At 40.3% G+C, this 16,156-nt stretch overlaps 1 protein-coding gene across 1 annotated transcript in view; it reads left to right on the forward strand.

The window, feature by feature from the left end:
• The window catches only part of ABCA13 (ATP binding cassette subfamily A member 13), a 500,786-nt gene that overhangs the window by 251,061 nt on the left and 233,569 nt on the right, over positions 1 to 16,156 (forward strand). The window contains 1 exon segment of the mRNA XM_014593022.1: positions 13,647 to 13,752. Coding sequence (XP_014448508.1) covers positions 13,647 to 13,752 — 106 coding nt within the window.

Raw genomic sequence — 16,156 nt, forward strand, 5'->3', positions numbered from 1 at the left:
CATAAGGGCATTGATAATCTATTCCATGAAATCCTGCAAGAAAACTTTCCAAACCTAGAGAGGCATTCAAAGATCCAGTTCCAAGAAATACAAAGGACCCCAAATAGAATCAACCCAAGAAGATCTTCTCCAAGACACATTATAGCCAGACTGTCCAAAACCACAGACAAAGACAAGATACTAAGATTGGCAGAAGAAAAACATCAAGTTACCTACAAAGGACATCCCATCAGGCTAACAGCAGATCTCTCATTGGAAACCATGCGGGCGAGGAAAGAATGGGAAAATACATTCAAAGTGTTAAGAGAAAAGCAATTTCAGCTGAGAATACTGTACCCGGCAAGATTATCTTTCATGTGGGAAGAAAAGACAAGAACATTCTCAGATAAACTAAACCTGGAAGAATTTACCAGCACCAGACCAGATCTCCAAGAAGTTCTCAAGGGTGTGCTATATCAGGAAAATTAAATACAGACACACAGAAAGAAGAGTTCAAAAACTAAGGAAGTGGCCAGCTTAATCATAGAGACAAGTCTGGAGTTGAATATTATATTCCAGAATTTAATAGGAAAAATGAAACCAGAACAGAAAATAAAGTACATGAGACTGATAGGTTCATGCACCTACAGTTTGAACAGAATCTTAACCTGTTTCCTGGCTTTAAGAAAAGTTCCTTAGCATTTTTATAATTTAAGGGACTTCTCTTCAGGATACATCCCCCAGTGTGCTATGCATGTCTTCTCTGCATCTTTCCTATGCTTACTCGTATTAATATTCATATCTTCTCTGTTTGCTTCCAGGCCAAAAATGCCCAGTGCAGTTGTTAACACTCATGGCTACTTAATAAATCATTTCTGAACTAACAATTTGCAAAACATTTCCAGATTTCCAAAGAAATGTTTAGCTTCTGAGAGTTACAGTGGAAAGGGTGTGAGCTTTTACCCAGAAAGTTCTAAATCCAAGTCTTCTCTCTCCAGTGTTCTAGAGCTCTTGTGAACCTCAATTATCTGATCCTTAAAATCAAATGTGATACTCTTCAAGACTGATCCACCTGGGTATGTTGTTTGTTCCCAGTTGAGACCTCCCGGTACACACTGGCATGCAGATGTCTATGATCCAGGCTTGTTGAGGCTCAGGGCTAGATTGTGGCATCAAGACCGGGCTGAAGGACCAGCAGTTAGCGTAATGGTTATGTCGCTGGACTCCCACGTAGTCTACTGCGGTTCGAGTCTCGGACCCAGTGGCTTAAGCTCACGCCAGGTGCGTGTGTGTGCGTGCCCAAGATCCCAAGAGGAGAATGGAGGAGAAGGGATTGTGGTGTGGCCATTCCCCCTGGGGGGTGATTTCTTGCTTTCTGTCTCTCTGTCTCTCTCTGACTGTCTGGCGAGCGCATGTGCCTTTCCAAAAACAACAACAACAACAACAAAAAAACAAACCTACCTCTCAAAAAAAAAAAAAAAAAAAAAAAAAAAAAACCGGGGGGGGGATTTTCTCTAAAAAAAAAAAAAAAAAAAAAAAAAAAAACCCCCCCCCCCAAAAAAAAAAAAAAAAAAAAAAAAAAGACCGGGCTGGGAATTCTCTCTCTGTCTCTTTCACTCACAAATAAATACACTTAAAAAAAAAATTGTGATGGTTTCTGTTACCTATAGTGACATGGCATGAAAAATTGTTGTCGTATCTTTGGAGTGACAATGGAATTAAGTCAGATCTATGCTCCAAAGAGGATACGTTTCTTCTGGGATTTTGGCAGTTGGCAGTCTTTCCTGTGCTGATACTGAAGACCAGGGGATTTCCTAAGCTCCCTGTTCCCTGATGCATGATCCGTTAGGACGGATTTAGCGTTCCTGTGGATGCAGATTTACCGGCCTGCAGCTAATTAAAGTGCCATGCTCGACTATGACTCTGTCAGACACCAGTTGTCACTGCTGCTGAAGTGTGGATAACACGTCCAGAGATTACACCAGAAAGCTAGTAATTTGGATAGCTGGGAGATGTTGGTTGGCACAAGTCAGTGTGCCTGCAGACATTAAAGAGGAGCTGCCTCTGAGAGTTGTTTCACCTTCCTGGGTCACTTAGAAAGGAAAAATGAAATAATTTCTTTGAATGATGAGGACAGATTATTGCCAGAAAAGCTCAGACTTGCTACAGTAGCATGTCTCTTATTACATTAGCATGGTCTCTCTAATTATTCACCAGCTTGATCAGGTTTTTTACTAGTCGTGCATTGTAGATGGAGAAATGTTCATTGGACTCTCAGATATGGAAGACGACGCTGCACAAATACGGGTCAGACTTTTTGGACCAAGCTCACCTAATGAAATAATGGGTGTTCACCTTCGATGTATGTGCACTTTCTTATTTATAGCTACACACACGTGGCTGGGAGAATAGGTGTTCCCTCCCTGTAAGCAGCACTGTACCTATCGCTAACAGAGCAGGAAGTCTCAGAAGTCCTTTTAATATTGTCAATAAGAAAGTTGAAATACGAAGGAATGTGTGGCTTGAATATTTTATGAATCTAAATATCACAGGAAAAAAGAAACAGTGAGGAAAATCTTTGTGTGCAGGGTTATCAGTTCTGGTTGGGTTTTCAGTCATATCTAAGACTAAAAGAAAGAGTCCACAGGAGTAAGATGGTGTCAGCCCTGCAGTGAACACTTTTGCCTGTGTTCATGTAACTCATACTATCTGCAGAGCTTTTTAAAGTCACTGTCTCCCTTGTAAGAGTTACTTTAGTAAAACCTTGATAAATCAATTGAAAAATCCACTTATTTAGGCTGCATGCAAGCTACAGCCTGCTGATGCTGATGGAACAGCAGCAGTTACTGTCCTCTGCACACCACGCCCTGTCCCTGTGGCCACAGACACTGCCTGAGGATGCCAGCTCCTCTTCACATCTTAAATATTAGGCATTCAGAACTCCTTGTAAGTTCTATCTAGAACTAGACATGGACATTTCCATGTTTCCTATTACACTGCATGGAATGAGGATGTGCCTTGTCAGACAACCTGCAGGACAGCCCCCATTCCACCCCACTGTGCTCTACACTGACCCTGTGCACAGAATGAAAAGAGTAGGCTAAGGGCCTGGGACTCAGAGCAGTGGGACTTGATTCCTGATTCCAGGTCATCGCTGTAGGAACCCTCCTCATACGTGGTGCCCTCAGTTGTGAACTGGCAGTCATGGACAGGTTTTGGGCCTGCCCACACACGTACCTAGCATGAGTTTTAAGCCACTGGGTCCAGGACTCAAACTGTGGTGGACTACGAGAGAGTCCAGCGACACAAACATTATGCAATCTGTTGGTTCCAGTAGCTCATTTTTAAATCAGGTTATTTCCTTTTCTAATTGTTGAGTGTTAAGAGTTTTGTGGTTAGCCTCTTTTTTTTTTTTTTTTTTTTCATTTCTAAAATAGGAGTATATTCCCTATCTTCCACATATAGTTTTTGTTTTGGTCAAATAAAATTATTATTATTTTTTTTTTTTGGAGAGATTTTCACTGTAGGGCGCGTGCGCTCACCAGACAGACAGAGAGAGACACAGAGACAGAAAGCGAGAAATCACCCCCCAGGGGGGATGGTCACGCCGCAATCCCTTCTCCTCCATTCTGCTCTCGGGATCTTGGGCACGCACGCACACGCGCCCGGCGTGAGTTTTAAGCCACTGGGTCCGGGACACGAACCGTTGTCGACTACGTGGGAGTCCAGCGACATAGCCATTACGCTAACTGCTGGTTCCCAAATAAAATTATTAATGCTGAATACAGGTTACAAATTGCAAGATATGACTCATTTTTTAAAAATTTTTTTTTTTATGGTAGAGCATCCATTTATGCATGAAAGAGAGAAAGAGTATGAAGGATAGAGAAAGAAGAACTGTCCACAGGGTCTGGTTATACTGGGATCCCTTCCCTTCAACCCTCCAGCCTAGGATTCTGGGGTTTCAAGCTGACTGATCTGGGATTTGAATTGCAGTCCCCATGTGAGATACACTTCTCCCAAGCAGTGTATTACTGTACCATGGAACCAGCTTGACTTAACCATGTTTTTAAACCACTATTTATATCCAAAATACATGCTTGGTGGTATATTCTGAGAATAAGCATTACTCTATTTTAACCCCTCTATATATTTAATATTACAAGACATTCCATTACAGTGTAATAACTAAACATTCTTTTTAGCTATATTTCTTAACTATTCTTGTTTTTCTTTAGTATTTACCTTTCTTCTCCAAATTATTTGCATTTATACTTTATCCATGTTTCACTTGGAAAGGTCTTAGTCCTCTTCCTGTTTTCTCACTTGTGTTAAAAGAATGTTTTCTGGTTTTCAGTCCCTTATCTGAGGCACAGTTAAAAAAATTCTCTCCCATTCCGAGTGTTGTCTATTCACACTAATTACAGTGCCCTTTGCTGTGCAGAAACTTCTTAATCTGATGTAATCCCACTGTATATTTTGGGGACTATTGCCTGTGCATTGTTTATTTTCTAAAATTGCATTCAGTAAAGTCAACTTTGTGAATTTGACAAATGTGTAGAGCTGTGGAACCACATCACAATCAAAATCTTACTGATTTGTTAAAAGAATAAATCTTCCTGGGCCAACTAGACGAAATGACTGGATCTCTCTTGGCTGACTGTGTGGTTCAAGTCCCAGATCAATTACCTGAAAAAATTAAAAAAACAAATAAACAAAACATATCAGGTGCATGTTCATGTGTGTCCCAAGTCCTGAGAGGACAATGGAGGACAAAGGATTGAAGCATGGTCATCCCCACCAGGGGATGTTTTTCATTTTCCTCTTTCTTGTGTTTTGTCTCTCTTTGGCAAGTGTTCGTGCCCTATGGCAAATTTAAAAAAACACAAAAAACAAAACAAAATAAAACAAAAGGATAAATATTTCATATAATTTGTCTCTCTGCCAATTGTTTTTTTTTTTTTATTCAAGATTCATGTCCTTGCTGTTAGTCACCTCCAAACATGCTCAGCTAGAAGCAACAGAGCAAGTTGCCGTTACTTTGGAAATTTAGTGCATGTTTTTCTATTTTCTGGCAATAATTTACACCTCCTACATTTAGTACATGCTTTGCACATAGTAAGTTCTAAATAAATATTGATCAATTAGGTTCTCTATATCTTTCTTTTCTCTCTCACACATGCACAGATGATAAAAGAAGTTATTTGCCTTCAGGTTATACAGGGGCAAAGAGTCTGAAATACACATAATTGTATGAGATTCAACAAAATACAGTATTATAGTTGATTTAGATCTATTTGAAAAAGATCTCTTGAATTGGAAAAAGATTAAGTGCCTTTGAAGAACTTTCTTTTGTTTAGTAGAGTCTATAAAATACCCATCCCAGCCAATTTTGTCTCTCTCTACTTTGCAAGCATCGACTTTTTTTCTACATCTGTTATTGATCCGCAGGCAGCGTAGCTGTTACAGCATGCTTTCTCCTTTGTTCATCTGCATTTTGCCTGATGATTTTACAGGACTGAGGAGGACCTGCCAATGAACTCCCCTGACTCTGTGACTAGAAAGCAGATTTTATTTTAAAATTGCAATACATTTCTTATAAATTATGACCTCTAAATATACCCCCTGGTCAGTCAAGTTGAGATTTAAAATAGAATCTTGGTAGTCACTAGTTTTATGAAGGTATTTGTACTTTTTACACCTACGTTTGAGCCTGTGCAAGGTTCTGGCAAGGAACAATGACTATTTTGTGTGGGACTGGGGACAACGGAGAAATGGAGAGCTAGGCTTGTGCATCTGAAGTACATTTGCAGCAATCTCAGAAGCCAAGACCCAGTTGTCTGGTATAATGCAAATAGAGTAAATTTTAGTGTATTTTTTAAAATTCTGAAGTGTTGGGACCAGCAGATAATATAATGGTTACATTGCTGGACTCCCACATAGTCAACTGTGGTTCAAATCCTGGACCTGGTGGCTTAAAACTCACCTTGGGCATGTGTGTGTGTGTGTGCCCAAAATCCCGAGAGGAGAATGGAGGAAAAGGGATAGAAGCATAGACATCCCCTCTAGGGGGGTGATTTCTTGCTTTCTGTCTCTCTGTTTCTCTGGTAAGCACATGTGCTCTATAGCAAAAATGTCTCTCTAAAAAATATTCTGGGTCATTTGGTAATGGTCCATGAAGGTCAGACTGTGCGTGCGACATGGACAGTCTCTTCTCATCCAGCTTGCTAGGTATCGTTTAGTGGGTTCTTTTCCTATCTCTGCCAAGAGGGTTCTGGATGTCTGTTCTTCAGGTGCATAAACTAAGCTGTCCCCATCCTTTTTTTCTTTTTTCTTTTCTAGTTGCCAGAGTCTGTATACTCTCACCAGAAAGAGACACACAAAGATACATAGAGAGAAAGCACCTTCCAATCAGGCATAATTACACTAAAATCCCTTCTCCATTTCTCCATCCCGTCAGGATTTTGGGCATGCACACAGAAGCACCTGCATGTTTTTCAAGACCAGAGCCAGGACTCCGACAGTGTGGTATCTGGCTCCCCTGATTACTCACCCAAACTACCCTCATTGTATTCGGTATTAGAAGTAAAGCCTGGGCCTCAGGTGGAAATCAAATACAGAGCAGGGCTTGACCTTTTTCTCTTTTCTTTTTTGGTTTTCTGAGAATAATTTGCAAGAACAAAGGATCCTTTTGCAGGCTATTCATTGTCAGTGGTCTCGTCACATCCACAAGAACAAATGGGTCCAATGTAGTCCCATGAGCTGTTCTCAGTTGCATGCCTTTGTCATTGCTGCCAATCTGCAAGGATTTCTGTTTCCTTGGCTTTGATGACTTCAGTATTGTCAGAGTAAAGAGCGTCATTCTGCACTATGAGCCTCAATACGATGTACTATATTTCCTTGTGTTGGACACATGATACATTTTGGGCTGGACTGTTACAGGAATGATGCTGGGGCTCATTGCTCCAGGCTGTTGGCACAGGAGGCTGACCCGTTCTATGGCTGGTGGGGAGAACTTTGTTCATCCAGATGAACTGGTGTGTGCCAGGCTTTTCCCTAAGTTAATTTCTTTTTCTCTTTATTATTATTATTATTATTCAAGGACCTTCTTTGAGACTCTCTAAATTCCACTTTTCTACCCACCAACTTCAGTATCCTCTGATGTTCATTTCCTAAATCGGTTCTTACTATGCCATTGGCCAAGCAGGATTTCTCTGATTCCATCATTCATTCTGCATGCTTTAGTTGGGATAATTCAGTAAGGAATAACTTTATCTTCGTTTACTAATTTACATCAATAATGACATGTGGCTTCCTTCATTTTAATTCAGTGAGCTACAATTCGTTGTGGTCATTATTTACATCAATGCTCAGCTCAATCAAGGTTTAGCCAGTGGGACTCCTTCAAGCTGCCTTCTGGCTTCTGTGTCTTTAACACATTCCCCTTTCCTATCCCTCCTATTCTGAGAATATTCTTATTTTCTGACAAAACCAAATGCTCTAAGACCATCTTGTACTTTCCAGCCCTGGCTATGGAATTGGCTACTTCAGAAAGTCCTGGCCAGCTCTCAGGTTTTCTCACCAATAAAGCAAGAGGTTCACACTTCTGCTTGCTTCTCTACCTATCTATGGGGGGTCTTCAAAAACTGGGGAAAGTATATATTATGAATCACCTACAGAAGTTGCAGATGTATTGACTCCACCACAAAGTCAATATGTATGTCATTAATCAATTAATTGGTTAATTACTTTTTTTTTTTGCTACAGGACATGTGCACTCACCAGAGAGAGATAGAGAGATAAAGAGAGGGAAAATGAGAAATCACATCACATGGAGGGTGGTTGGCCATTCCACAAGCCCTTCCCCTCCATTCTCCTCTAGGGATTTTGGGCATGCACGCACATGTGCCCAGTATGTTTCTCAAGCCACCAGGTCTGGGACTCAAATTGCATAGCCAGCCATGTGAGATCCAGTGTTTTAAATACAATGCCATCTGTTGGCCCCAATATGTAGGCTTTTTCTTAAAATTTATTTATTTACATTCATTCACCGAATGTCATTACAGCATAAAATGAGATTTTCCATCCAGAAAACACTGTATATTGGCTCAATAAAGCACATCAACATACATGTTATCGTCAACAAATTTTCCATTTTTTGTTTCCTGCATATTTTGCTTTTTTCCCCCATCCTTGATTCTCTCTCTCTTACAATATGTAGGCTTTTTTCCCTAGCCAGTAGCATGAATAAAATTGAATCCCCACTTACAAAGTAGAAAAGAAAAAAAAAAAAAGGAAAACTCTATTCATAAATTTGAAATTCTTTTCACCAAAATATGCTCATATTTTGTTTTCCTTTTTTCATGAAGATTTGAAGTTCGTCTCCTTCTGAATGTGAGAAGTTCGCCTCCAGGTGAAATGTCTGTCAGTCCAGTAGCACAGTGTTCTGTTTGTGTTCCCTGTCCTTTGTTCCTCTCTTTTCTGTCGAGATAAAACTCCACGTCACCATCTTCACTCTGTCACCCCAAGTGCTCAATCCTCCTGGATATCACCTTCATGGGACTCAGAAACTTATCTTTTTTCTGACTTGTGCTGTTTTCAGGGTCTAGAGACACAGTGTATTCCTATGTCAGACAGGAGAAAGGCAAGATCAGGATGGAGCAGACACTAGGTTGAGGAGCTGTGAAGCTGGACAATGAGGCCATAATGCAGAGTGTTCAAGTGGCCATTAAGTGCCTGGAAAAGGCCAGGGAGCATATTCTCCCTTGAGTTTACTTAAGAAAGGCCTATTTTAGACTTCATCCCCAAACTTGCAAGATCTGAGAATATTTAATTAAGCCACCATGCTGGTGGTAATTTTTAATAGCAGCAGTGGAAAAATCATACGCTTGTTTCCTGCACAGCAATAAAATCTTCCTGTTTGCACTCACAGCGTATCAGGGAAGAGCTCTGTCCAGAGTCCTGCATTTGAGATGAATTGGCCTGCATCCCTCATTTTCCTTCTGTAATAGTTTTATCTTCTACTTAGTAAAAACAAAGGGTGGATAGGTGGTGGTATAGCAGCAACACAAGTAGTCTGGTATTGAAAAGGTCCTGGGTTTGCATTCTGAGACTTCCCTGACTATGCTAGGAGCAGACTTGAGTGTTCTTTTTCCAGGCTGACTGAGACTGCGTGTGGACCATGGTGTGAAGAGGGTGCCTCTCTCTATCTTTCTTTTTCTCTCAAGAAATAAATAAATAGAAATGGAATAAAAGAAACCCACAAAACAAGCAAAAAGCTTTCACGGTGGGGAAACTGAAAGAACATATCAGATGTTACCTTTAGGCCAAAATTTGGAAATTCTTTCCCTGCTAATATTGTCACTTAGCTGAACTATACTGTCATGTCTTACTGACATACGGCCAGCTTCATACGTTTTGCTAGCATTGAAATGAAAAAGGCACCTTGTAGTGACCATCTCTAGGATACAGTCCATCAAACTGACACTTTCAGTGCAGATCAGGGCTGCGGTCAATATCCCCCGGCAATGCCCTTTTAAAAAGAGAACACAGTGGCGAGGCCAGGGCATCACAGTCTGAGGTATCAATAGTGCAGTCAGTACTGAGATGACACAGGTTGTCGTCAATACATAGGCCTTGCAGCTCTTTTAAATTAAGCAGATCTCCGCCCCCAAATAAAGAATCCCCCAATTGTTAAATTTACTGTTTCTTTTTTTTTTTTTTTTTTGAGAGGTTTTTGCTATAGGGCACGTGCACTTGCCAGAAAGACAGAGAGAGACAGAGAGACAGAAAGCGAGAAATCACCCTCCGGGGAGATGGCCATGCCGCATTCCCTTCTCCATTCTCTTCTCGGGATCTTGGGCATGCACACACACATGCCTGGCGTGAATTTAAGCCACCAGGTCCAGGACTCTAACTGCGGTTGACTACATGGGAATCCAGCAACATAGCCATTACGCTAATGGCTGGTCCCTGAATTTACTGTTTCTTGAAAAGAAAGAGAAGACATGCCATAGGCATTACATTGAAAGCCATTTTTGGGGGTTAAATTATAAATTATTTTTATGCTAGGTAGTGTCCTTGGGATTTAATTTTATCATTTATTTCATTTTTATTCATCTCATTTGATAAGTTTACTTAAAAATCAGTAAGAGTAGTTTGACCAGTTTGATTATCCTTTGACTTGAAAAGCCTGAGCTAATTCCAGTGAAATTTGAAACATTAGATAAGATTGAAAACAATGTACTAACCTTTGTATACAGACAAGGTCAGGTACAAGTTCTATATGGTCCATCTGAATTAATTTATGGCCTTATTCAATAAGAAGTGATTAAAAAAAAACCATATGCACCCATACCAAGAGGGGGAAAATGTGTGTGTAAATAATATCATTTTGTACAAAGCAGAAACACAATATTCATCTTTTTAAAATAATTATTTAATATTTGTTACTATTGTTAGTTTTAATTTGCTATAGGACACACGTGGTCACCAGAGAGAGATGGGGTGGAGATTAGTCAAAGGGGATAGTAAGAAAGCAAGCCACCAGGTCTGGTGCTAGAACCATGGTTGGCCATGTGGTAGTTCAGTGCCCTAACCACCCTCTACTCACTGGACCCGCAACATTCTTCTTAAACTGTAGAAAGCATATCTGGGATGTTAGATGTTTAGTGTGCATTCAGATAAATTTCTCTGCAGTTTCTTGAACTTTATTTTTATCTCTCTTAAAGGGATATTTATATGTGTTGATCAGGCCTTTCTTCTCTATGAGATTTTTGTTTTGGCGTGTCATCTTGCATCTTCTCATAATTGTCAAATAAAACAAAACATGTTTTCTCATTTCAATGTTTTATGAAAATGGTAAAGATTTGGCCTTCAAAAACGGGTACTGATTTAAAATTTGGCTAGAAAATATGTATTAGGTAGTAAAGAATATATTAAAGTTCTAATATGGAATGCCCATTTTCCAGATTCCATGGAATGTTAGGAATCTTCTCATATGTTTTCTTTCCCAAAGTCCAGAATGATGGCCTATTCTGGATGTTAGGACTTCATGAGACACCTGCAGAGGAGAGCTTCATGAAGCTGTCTGTTTCCACTAGCCAGGAAAACTACAGCCCGAATCACAAACATTATCTCTGCCATCAAGAGCCCAGAGCTTTGACTGTAGTGATTAATGTCGTACTGGTTTTGAAAATGTGACCTTTATTGGCCTTCTCTGTTCATTGGGCTACTTTGACTTTTCCTCATTCTCTGAGACTCCAGGAAGATGTGCCTGCAGATAAGGTGAATGGACAGCAGATGGCACTCATAACACTCTCATTGTCTTAGACTTGCCTTTCCCTTTTTGCTTGAGGAATTCCAAAATTCTGAGACACAATGTACCTTCATACTTCTTATCAAGATATGCTTTATAAAATTCAGCTACATGTGCCCAAATGAAAATTCCATTCAGAATAAGATACTAGAGAAAATTTTGCTTAATGGATAGCATTTGACTTGTATTACTTCTATTGTTTCTAATTTCATTCTTTATAAATACACTAGGTTAGGATTTACTGTACAAAGTCAGTGTCCCCATCTTAAGTGGGGATAACCATACTCATCTTTTGGATTGACTGGAGAATTACACAATGTAACATGCACACACCACTACCTGCCCTCCTCCTTCTCCTAGGACCAGGACCTTGCCAGGTTGTTAAATGCCAGATGTTGCTCTCATTACATTAGATATGAATGCATTTCCTACTTGCAACAATCCCATAATACATGTTATTATCATGATCTATTATGTGAAGACACTAAGTCAAAGAATGGTTAAGGCTGGCATACATCAGAAATGCTATGATTAATCATTATTATTGTTATTATTTGTGATAGTGGTGAGGTCTGCTGCTTTTCCTTGGGATCCTACCAGGAATCAGTGAAGGGTTATCTTTCAAACAAAGGCAGCTACATCTGATCTAAATGAAATGTCCTGACCCTATACCAGTGCTGAGCAAGCAGATTTTGCTCAGTAGGATTCCATCCAAACCAATTAACCCCATGCAGAGTGTATGTGTCTCCCTGTAGGCTTGCTTGCTCACTGTGTCTTCTCACCCTCCTCCCCTTCTCCAGAACACCTAGAGACAGGCATGCCTTTCTGCTTATTTAAGGGAATCAGAATGGTAATGATTGCAGGAATCAGAAGTGAGACAGGGTGTTCAGTGTGGATGCATTGAGTGTGAGGTACCAGCTGGGCGGGCAATTAGATTAGTTCAGCAGAAGTCTCTCGGAGAGGGACCAGTTCCAGGGAATGGATCTTTGTAGATGTGTGCAGAGGAGGGAATGATGAAAGGACATGCATGGATTATGCCAGAGGCAGTGCTCAGTGTGTCACTTGCTTCATGGCCCATAGAGGATATCTAGTAAATCTTGGACACTCATATAAATCCTGGAAGAGTTGCTATATCTTTTGGAGTCTCCTAAGCACTTTAAAGCTATCATCTTTAGCTACTGTTGTGATCATCCGTGGATTATAGACTAGGCAGCTAACACTCTGGGTGGTGAAGCCGTACTCCAGCAGGCACAGAGCTGGCCCGTACGTTGCCATGAGTGTAGTGTTGGCATGCAGGATTCAGCACCTCAGCGTTGAACCTCTGTGTTGTGCTGCTGCAGGGCTGAGTATCTTTTGGCTTTTATGCATGGGCCATATCATCCCTTTTCTTGCAATGGGCCTGATGCTCACATTAGGAGTTCTCACTCTGTCTCTCCATAAATCCCTGTCACTTCTGCAGGTGCAATTCAAAAGCCTTCAGGTATTCAGTCCATCTAATTTCCTTTTGTCTGTGGTCAAATTTTTCCTTTTTTTTTTTTTTGTTGCTATAGAATGTGCACTTGCGAGAGAGATAGAAAGTCAGAAAGAGAGAAATCACTCCCCTCAGGGGGGATGGCCACACTGTGATTCCTTCTTCTCTATTCTTCTCTTGGGATTTTGGGCATGCACACACACACGATTGGTGTGAGTTTCAAGTTGCTGGGCCCAGGAATCAAACTGTGGTTGGCCACATGGGAGTCCACCACCTTAACTACCATACCACCTGCTGGCCCCCAAACTTTTGCTTCTTCATTTCACTCTTGATCTTTAGAACTTAGTCTTTGGATCTAAACAAATGGAAATTGGACTTCTGTATTGGCAAAATGGCAACTTCAAGCAAGTTACTTAAATGAGCTGTTTTAGGTGATGGGGTACGTCAGAGTCCGTGGACACCCTTTAGTCAATCAGGCTTTTTACATAGGAGATCCCATCTACCTTAAACAAATAGTGAGCACCACAAATATTAATTTATTGTGTGGTTTACCTCTGAATTTCTATGATGCTGACATGGAGACTCACAAACTTGAGTCAAATTGCGTAGACTGTGTTGTTACCTGCCTATTGCTTTCGGTGGATTTGGCTAGCCTCTGCCAACGTGTGAGAGTCCTGAGGTTCATACATAAGTCTTACTCACCTTCATATCATATGAGCAGTCTGTGAACCAGCTTGCTGAGAACCAGCTGACCTTAGAATTCTGTAGTGAAATATTGGCTGTGTTTGGTCATGATCTAGTCAGGTAATTGAGGTAAAAGAAAAAACATGCAATGTAGAAAGAAACAAATAAATACAGGTCTCTCTTATCTCCAAAAAGGTATTTTTGATGCTTTTGCAAGACTCCAACAAGAAATCTGACATGGCCCTTGGGACCAAGTTTGAGCCACAGATCAACAGGCCTGCAGGACCTCCTTTTGGCTACTGTAAGTAGAGTGTTGTTTGTTTGTTTTGCATTTCTGTTCAGGGGCACTGCACCACTCCTTATTCAACATCATTTGTGCTATCAGTTGAGTAGAGACAGATTAAACATTGTGAGGTGGTTTGAGTGGCTAGTGAAGAGGCATAACGGCAAAGGAAAAGAGCTTAGAGTTTTATCCTGGCTTGAAAAGAACAACTATGTATTTATGGGACAAATTTATCTTATCTTCTGAATTCGAATTGTTATATAAAAATTTCTCAGTATATTCAATGAGAATAATAAAAGCGGTTCATTTTGTCTTCTTTCATCACAAACAAGCCGATCCAGCCTGTATTCATGGCGTGCCTACCGTGTGCAGGCATTTTGCTCATTAGGTGGTTTAAGAAACTCCTGGTGTGGGCTGTGCCTTCATGGAGCCCCTGACCATTTAGGGCTGAATGTGGTCCCAACCTTTGTGTCCAAACCTCCATGAATCTTGTTAATGCTCAGACAGAATCCGGACGTCAGTTTTAGGCATGAAACTATGGCTCTGACTCAATCTAATTCCTGGCATATTTATTAGCAGCAACTCACCAAGGAGCATTGAGCTGGACTCCAGGGATATGGAACATAATAAATCTCAGAGCTTTCCTTCCGAGACTTCGGTCTGACAGGAACATAGACCTGTGACTAAATAGCTGGAATTAAATATGTTACGATGTTTATAATAGGTGTTTGCCAGACTACATTCTCATTAGCACTGTACAAGTGTCGCAATTGCTCTTCTTCCTCTCCAGCTCTCAGTATTATCAGGAAAGATAGGCCGAAGTACATATATACATACTTAGGTTGAGCATGCCTTCTTTTCTCTTTAACCCTTTTAAAGTACACAGTACAATGATTGCTTTTATTCAGAGTTGTGCATTCATCTTTACAATCTTACACCACTTCATTCCTCTAAAATAAATCCCTGTATCACTTGTATCTCTGTTCAACATGTCCTTCCTTTCCACCCTTAGCCAACCTATAATCTACATCCTATCTCTATAGTGTTTCCTATTCTGAACATTTTATGTGAATTAAATAATAATAAAAGGGGACTTCAAAACATTTAGGGAAAAATGGAGTTGAAATACAAGTTTATTTTGGTACAACAAATTTGGAAATCTACGTATATTGTTCTCAGTATACATTTCCACAAACTATTTTTTTAAGAATTATTTATTTTATTTTATTTATTCATTCATTTTATTTTAATTTGACCAGAGAGAGACACACGGAGAGTGAGAGAGAGAGAGAGAGAGGGAAAATGAGAAAGCAAGCCCCCAGCTCCGGGACTCTAACCATGGTTGGCCATGTGGGAGTGTCCAGCGCCTTAACCATCACACTACCTGCTGGAACTTTTTTTTTTTTTTTAAGATTCCCTTGTCTTTTATGACTAGCTTTTTTCACTCAGCATGTTTTTAAGGTTCTTCTGGCTTATGGAGTTAGTACGATATTTCTTTATATGGCTATACAATATTTTCTTTGGATACTCATCAGTTGGTAGGCGGGTATTGAGTTTGTTTCTTATTTTTTGCTATTGAGAATATGCAGTTATGAACATTTATGTGCAAGTTTTTTGTGATTGTGTGTGTTCTCTGATGTATATACCTCAGAGTGGAATTGCTGGCTCATACATTTAACTATTTGAGGAACTACCAGACTGTTCCCTTTCATTCTCAACAGTAGTGCCTGAGCATTCCAATCTCTTCACATGCTCACCAACACTCGATGTTTTCTGACCTGTTGATTATTGACAACTTTGTGAGTGTGAAGTGATATCTCATAGTTTTGATTTGTGTTTCCCTGGTTGCTAATGATGTAGAGAATTTTTCATCACCTAGTGGCCATTTATGTATCTTCTTTGGAGAAATGTGTATTTGAATGCTCTGTTTATTAAAACAGGGTAAATTTGGGGACCAGCAGTTAGTGTAATGGCTATGTCACTGGACTCCCACGTAGTCGACCGCGGTTCGCATCTTGGACCCGGTGGCTTAAAACTCATGCCGGGCACGTGTGCGTGTGTGCCTATGATCCCAAGAGGAGAATGGAGGAGAAGGGATGGCGGCATGGCCATCCCCCCGGGGGATGATTTCTCGCTTTCTGTCTCTCTGTCTCTCTCTGTCTGTCTGGCGAGTGCACATGCCTTATAGTGAAAACCTCTCAAAGAAAAAAAAAAGAAAAAAAAAGAGACTTAACAGGGTAAATTTTATTTCTGGAGGCATGAGAGTTTTTTAAATTACAGAATCATAAGAGTTAAGGTTAATGTTAGTTGTGAATTTTCATAAATTTTCTTCCTTTTTTTTTTTTTTTTTTTGGGGGGGTTTTTTTTATTGTTCACTGTAGGGCGCGTGCGCTCGCCAGACAGACAGAGAGAGACATAGAGA

The sequence above is a fragment of the Tupaia chinensis genome, unplaced genomic scaffold (assembly GCF_000334495.1).
Source record: "Tupaia chinensis unplaced genomic scaffold, TupChi_1.0 Scaffold139484_1, whole genome shotgun sequence".
NCBI classification, from domain to species: Eukaryota; Metazoa; Chordata; class Mammalia; order Scandentia; family Tupaiidae; genus Tupaia; species Tupaia belangeri.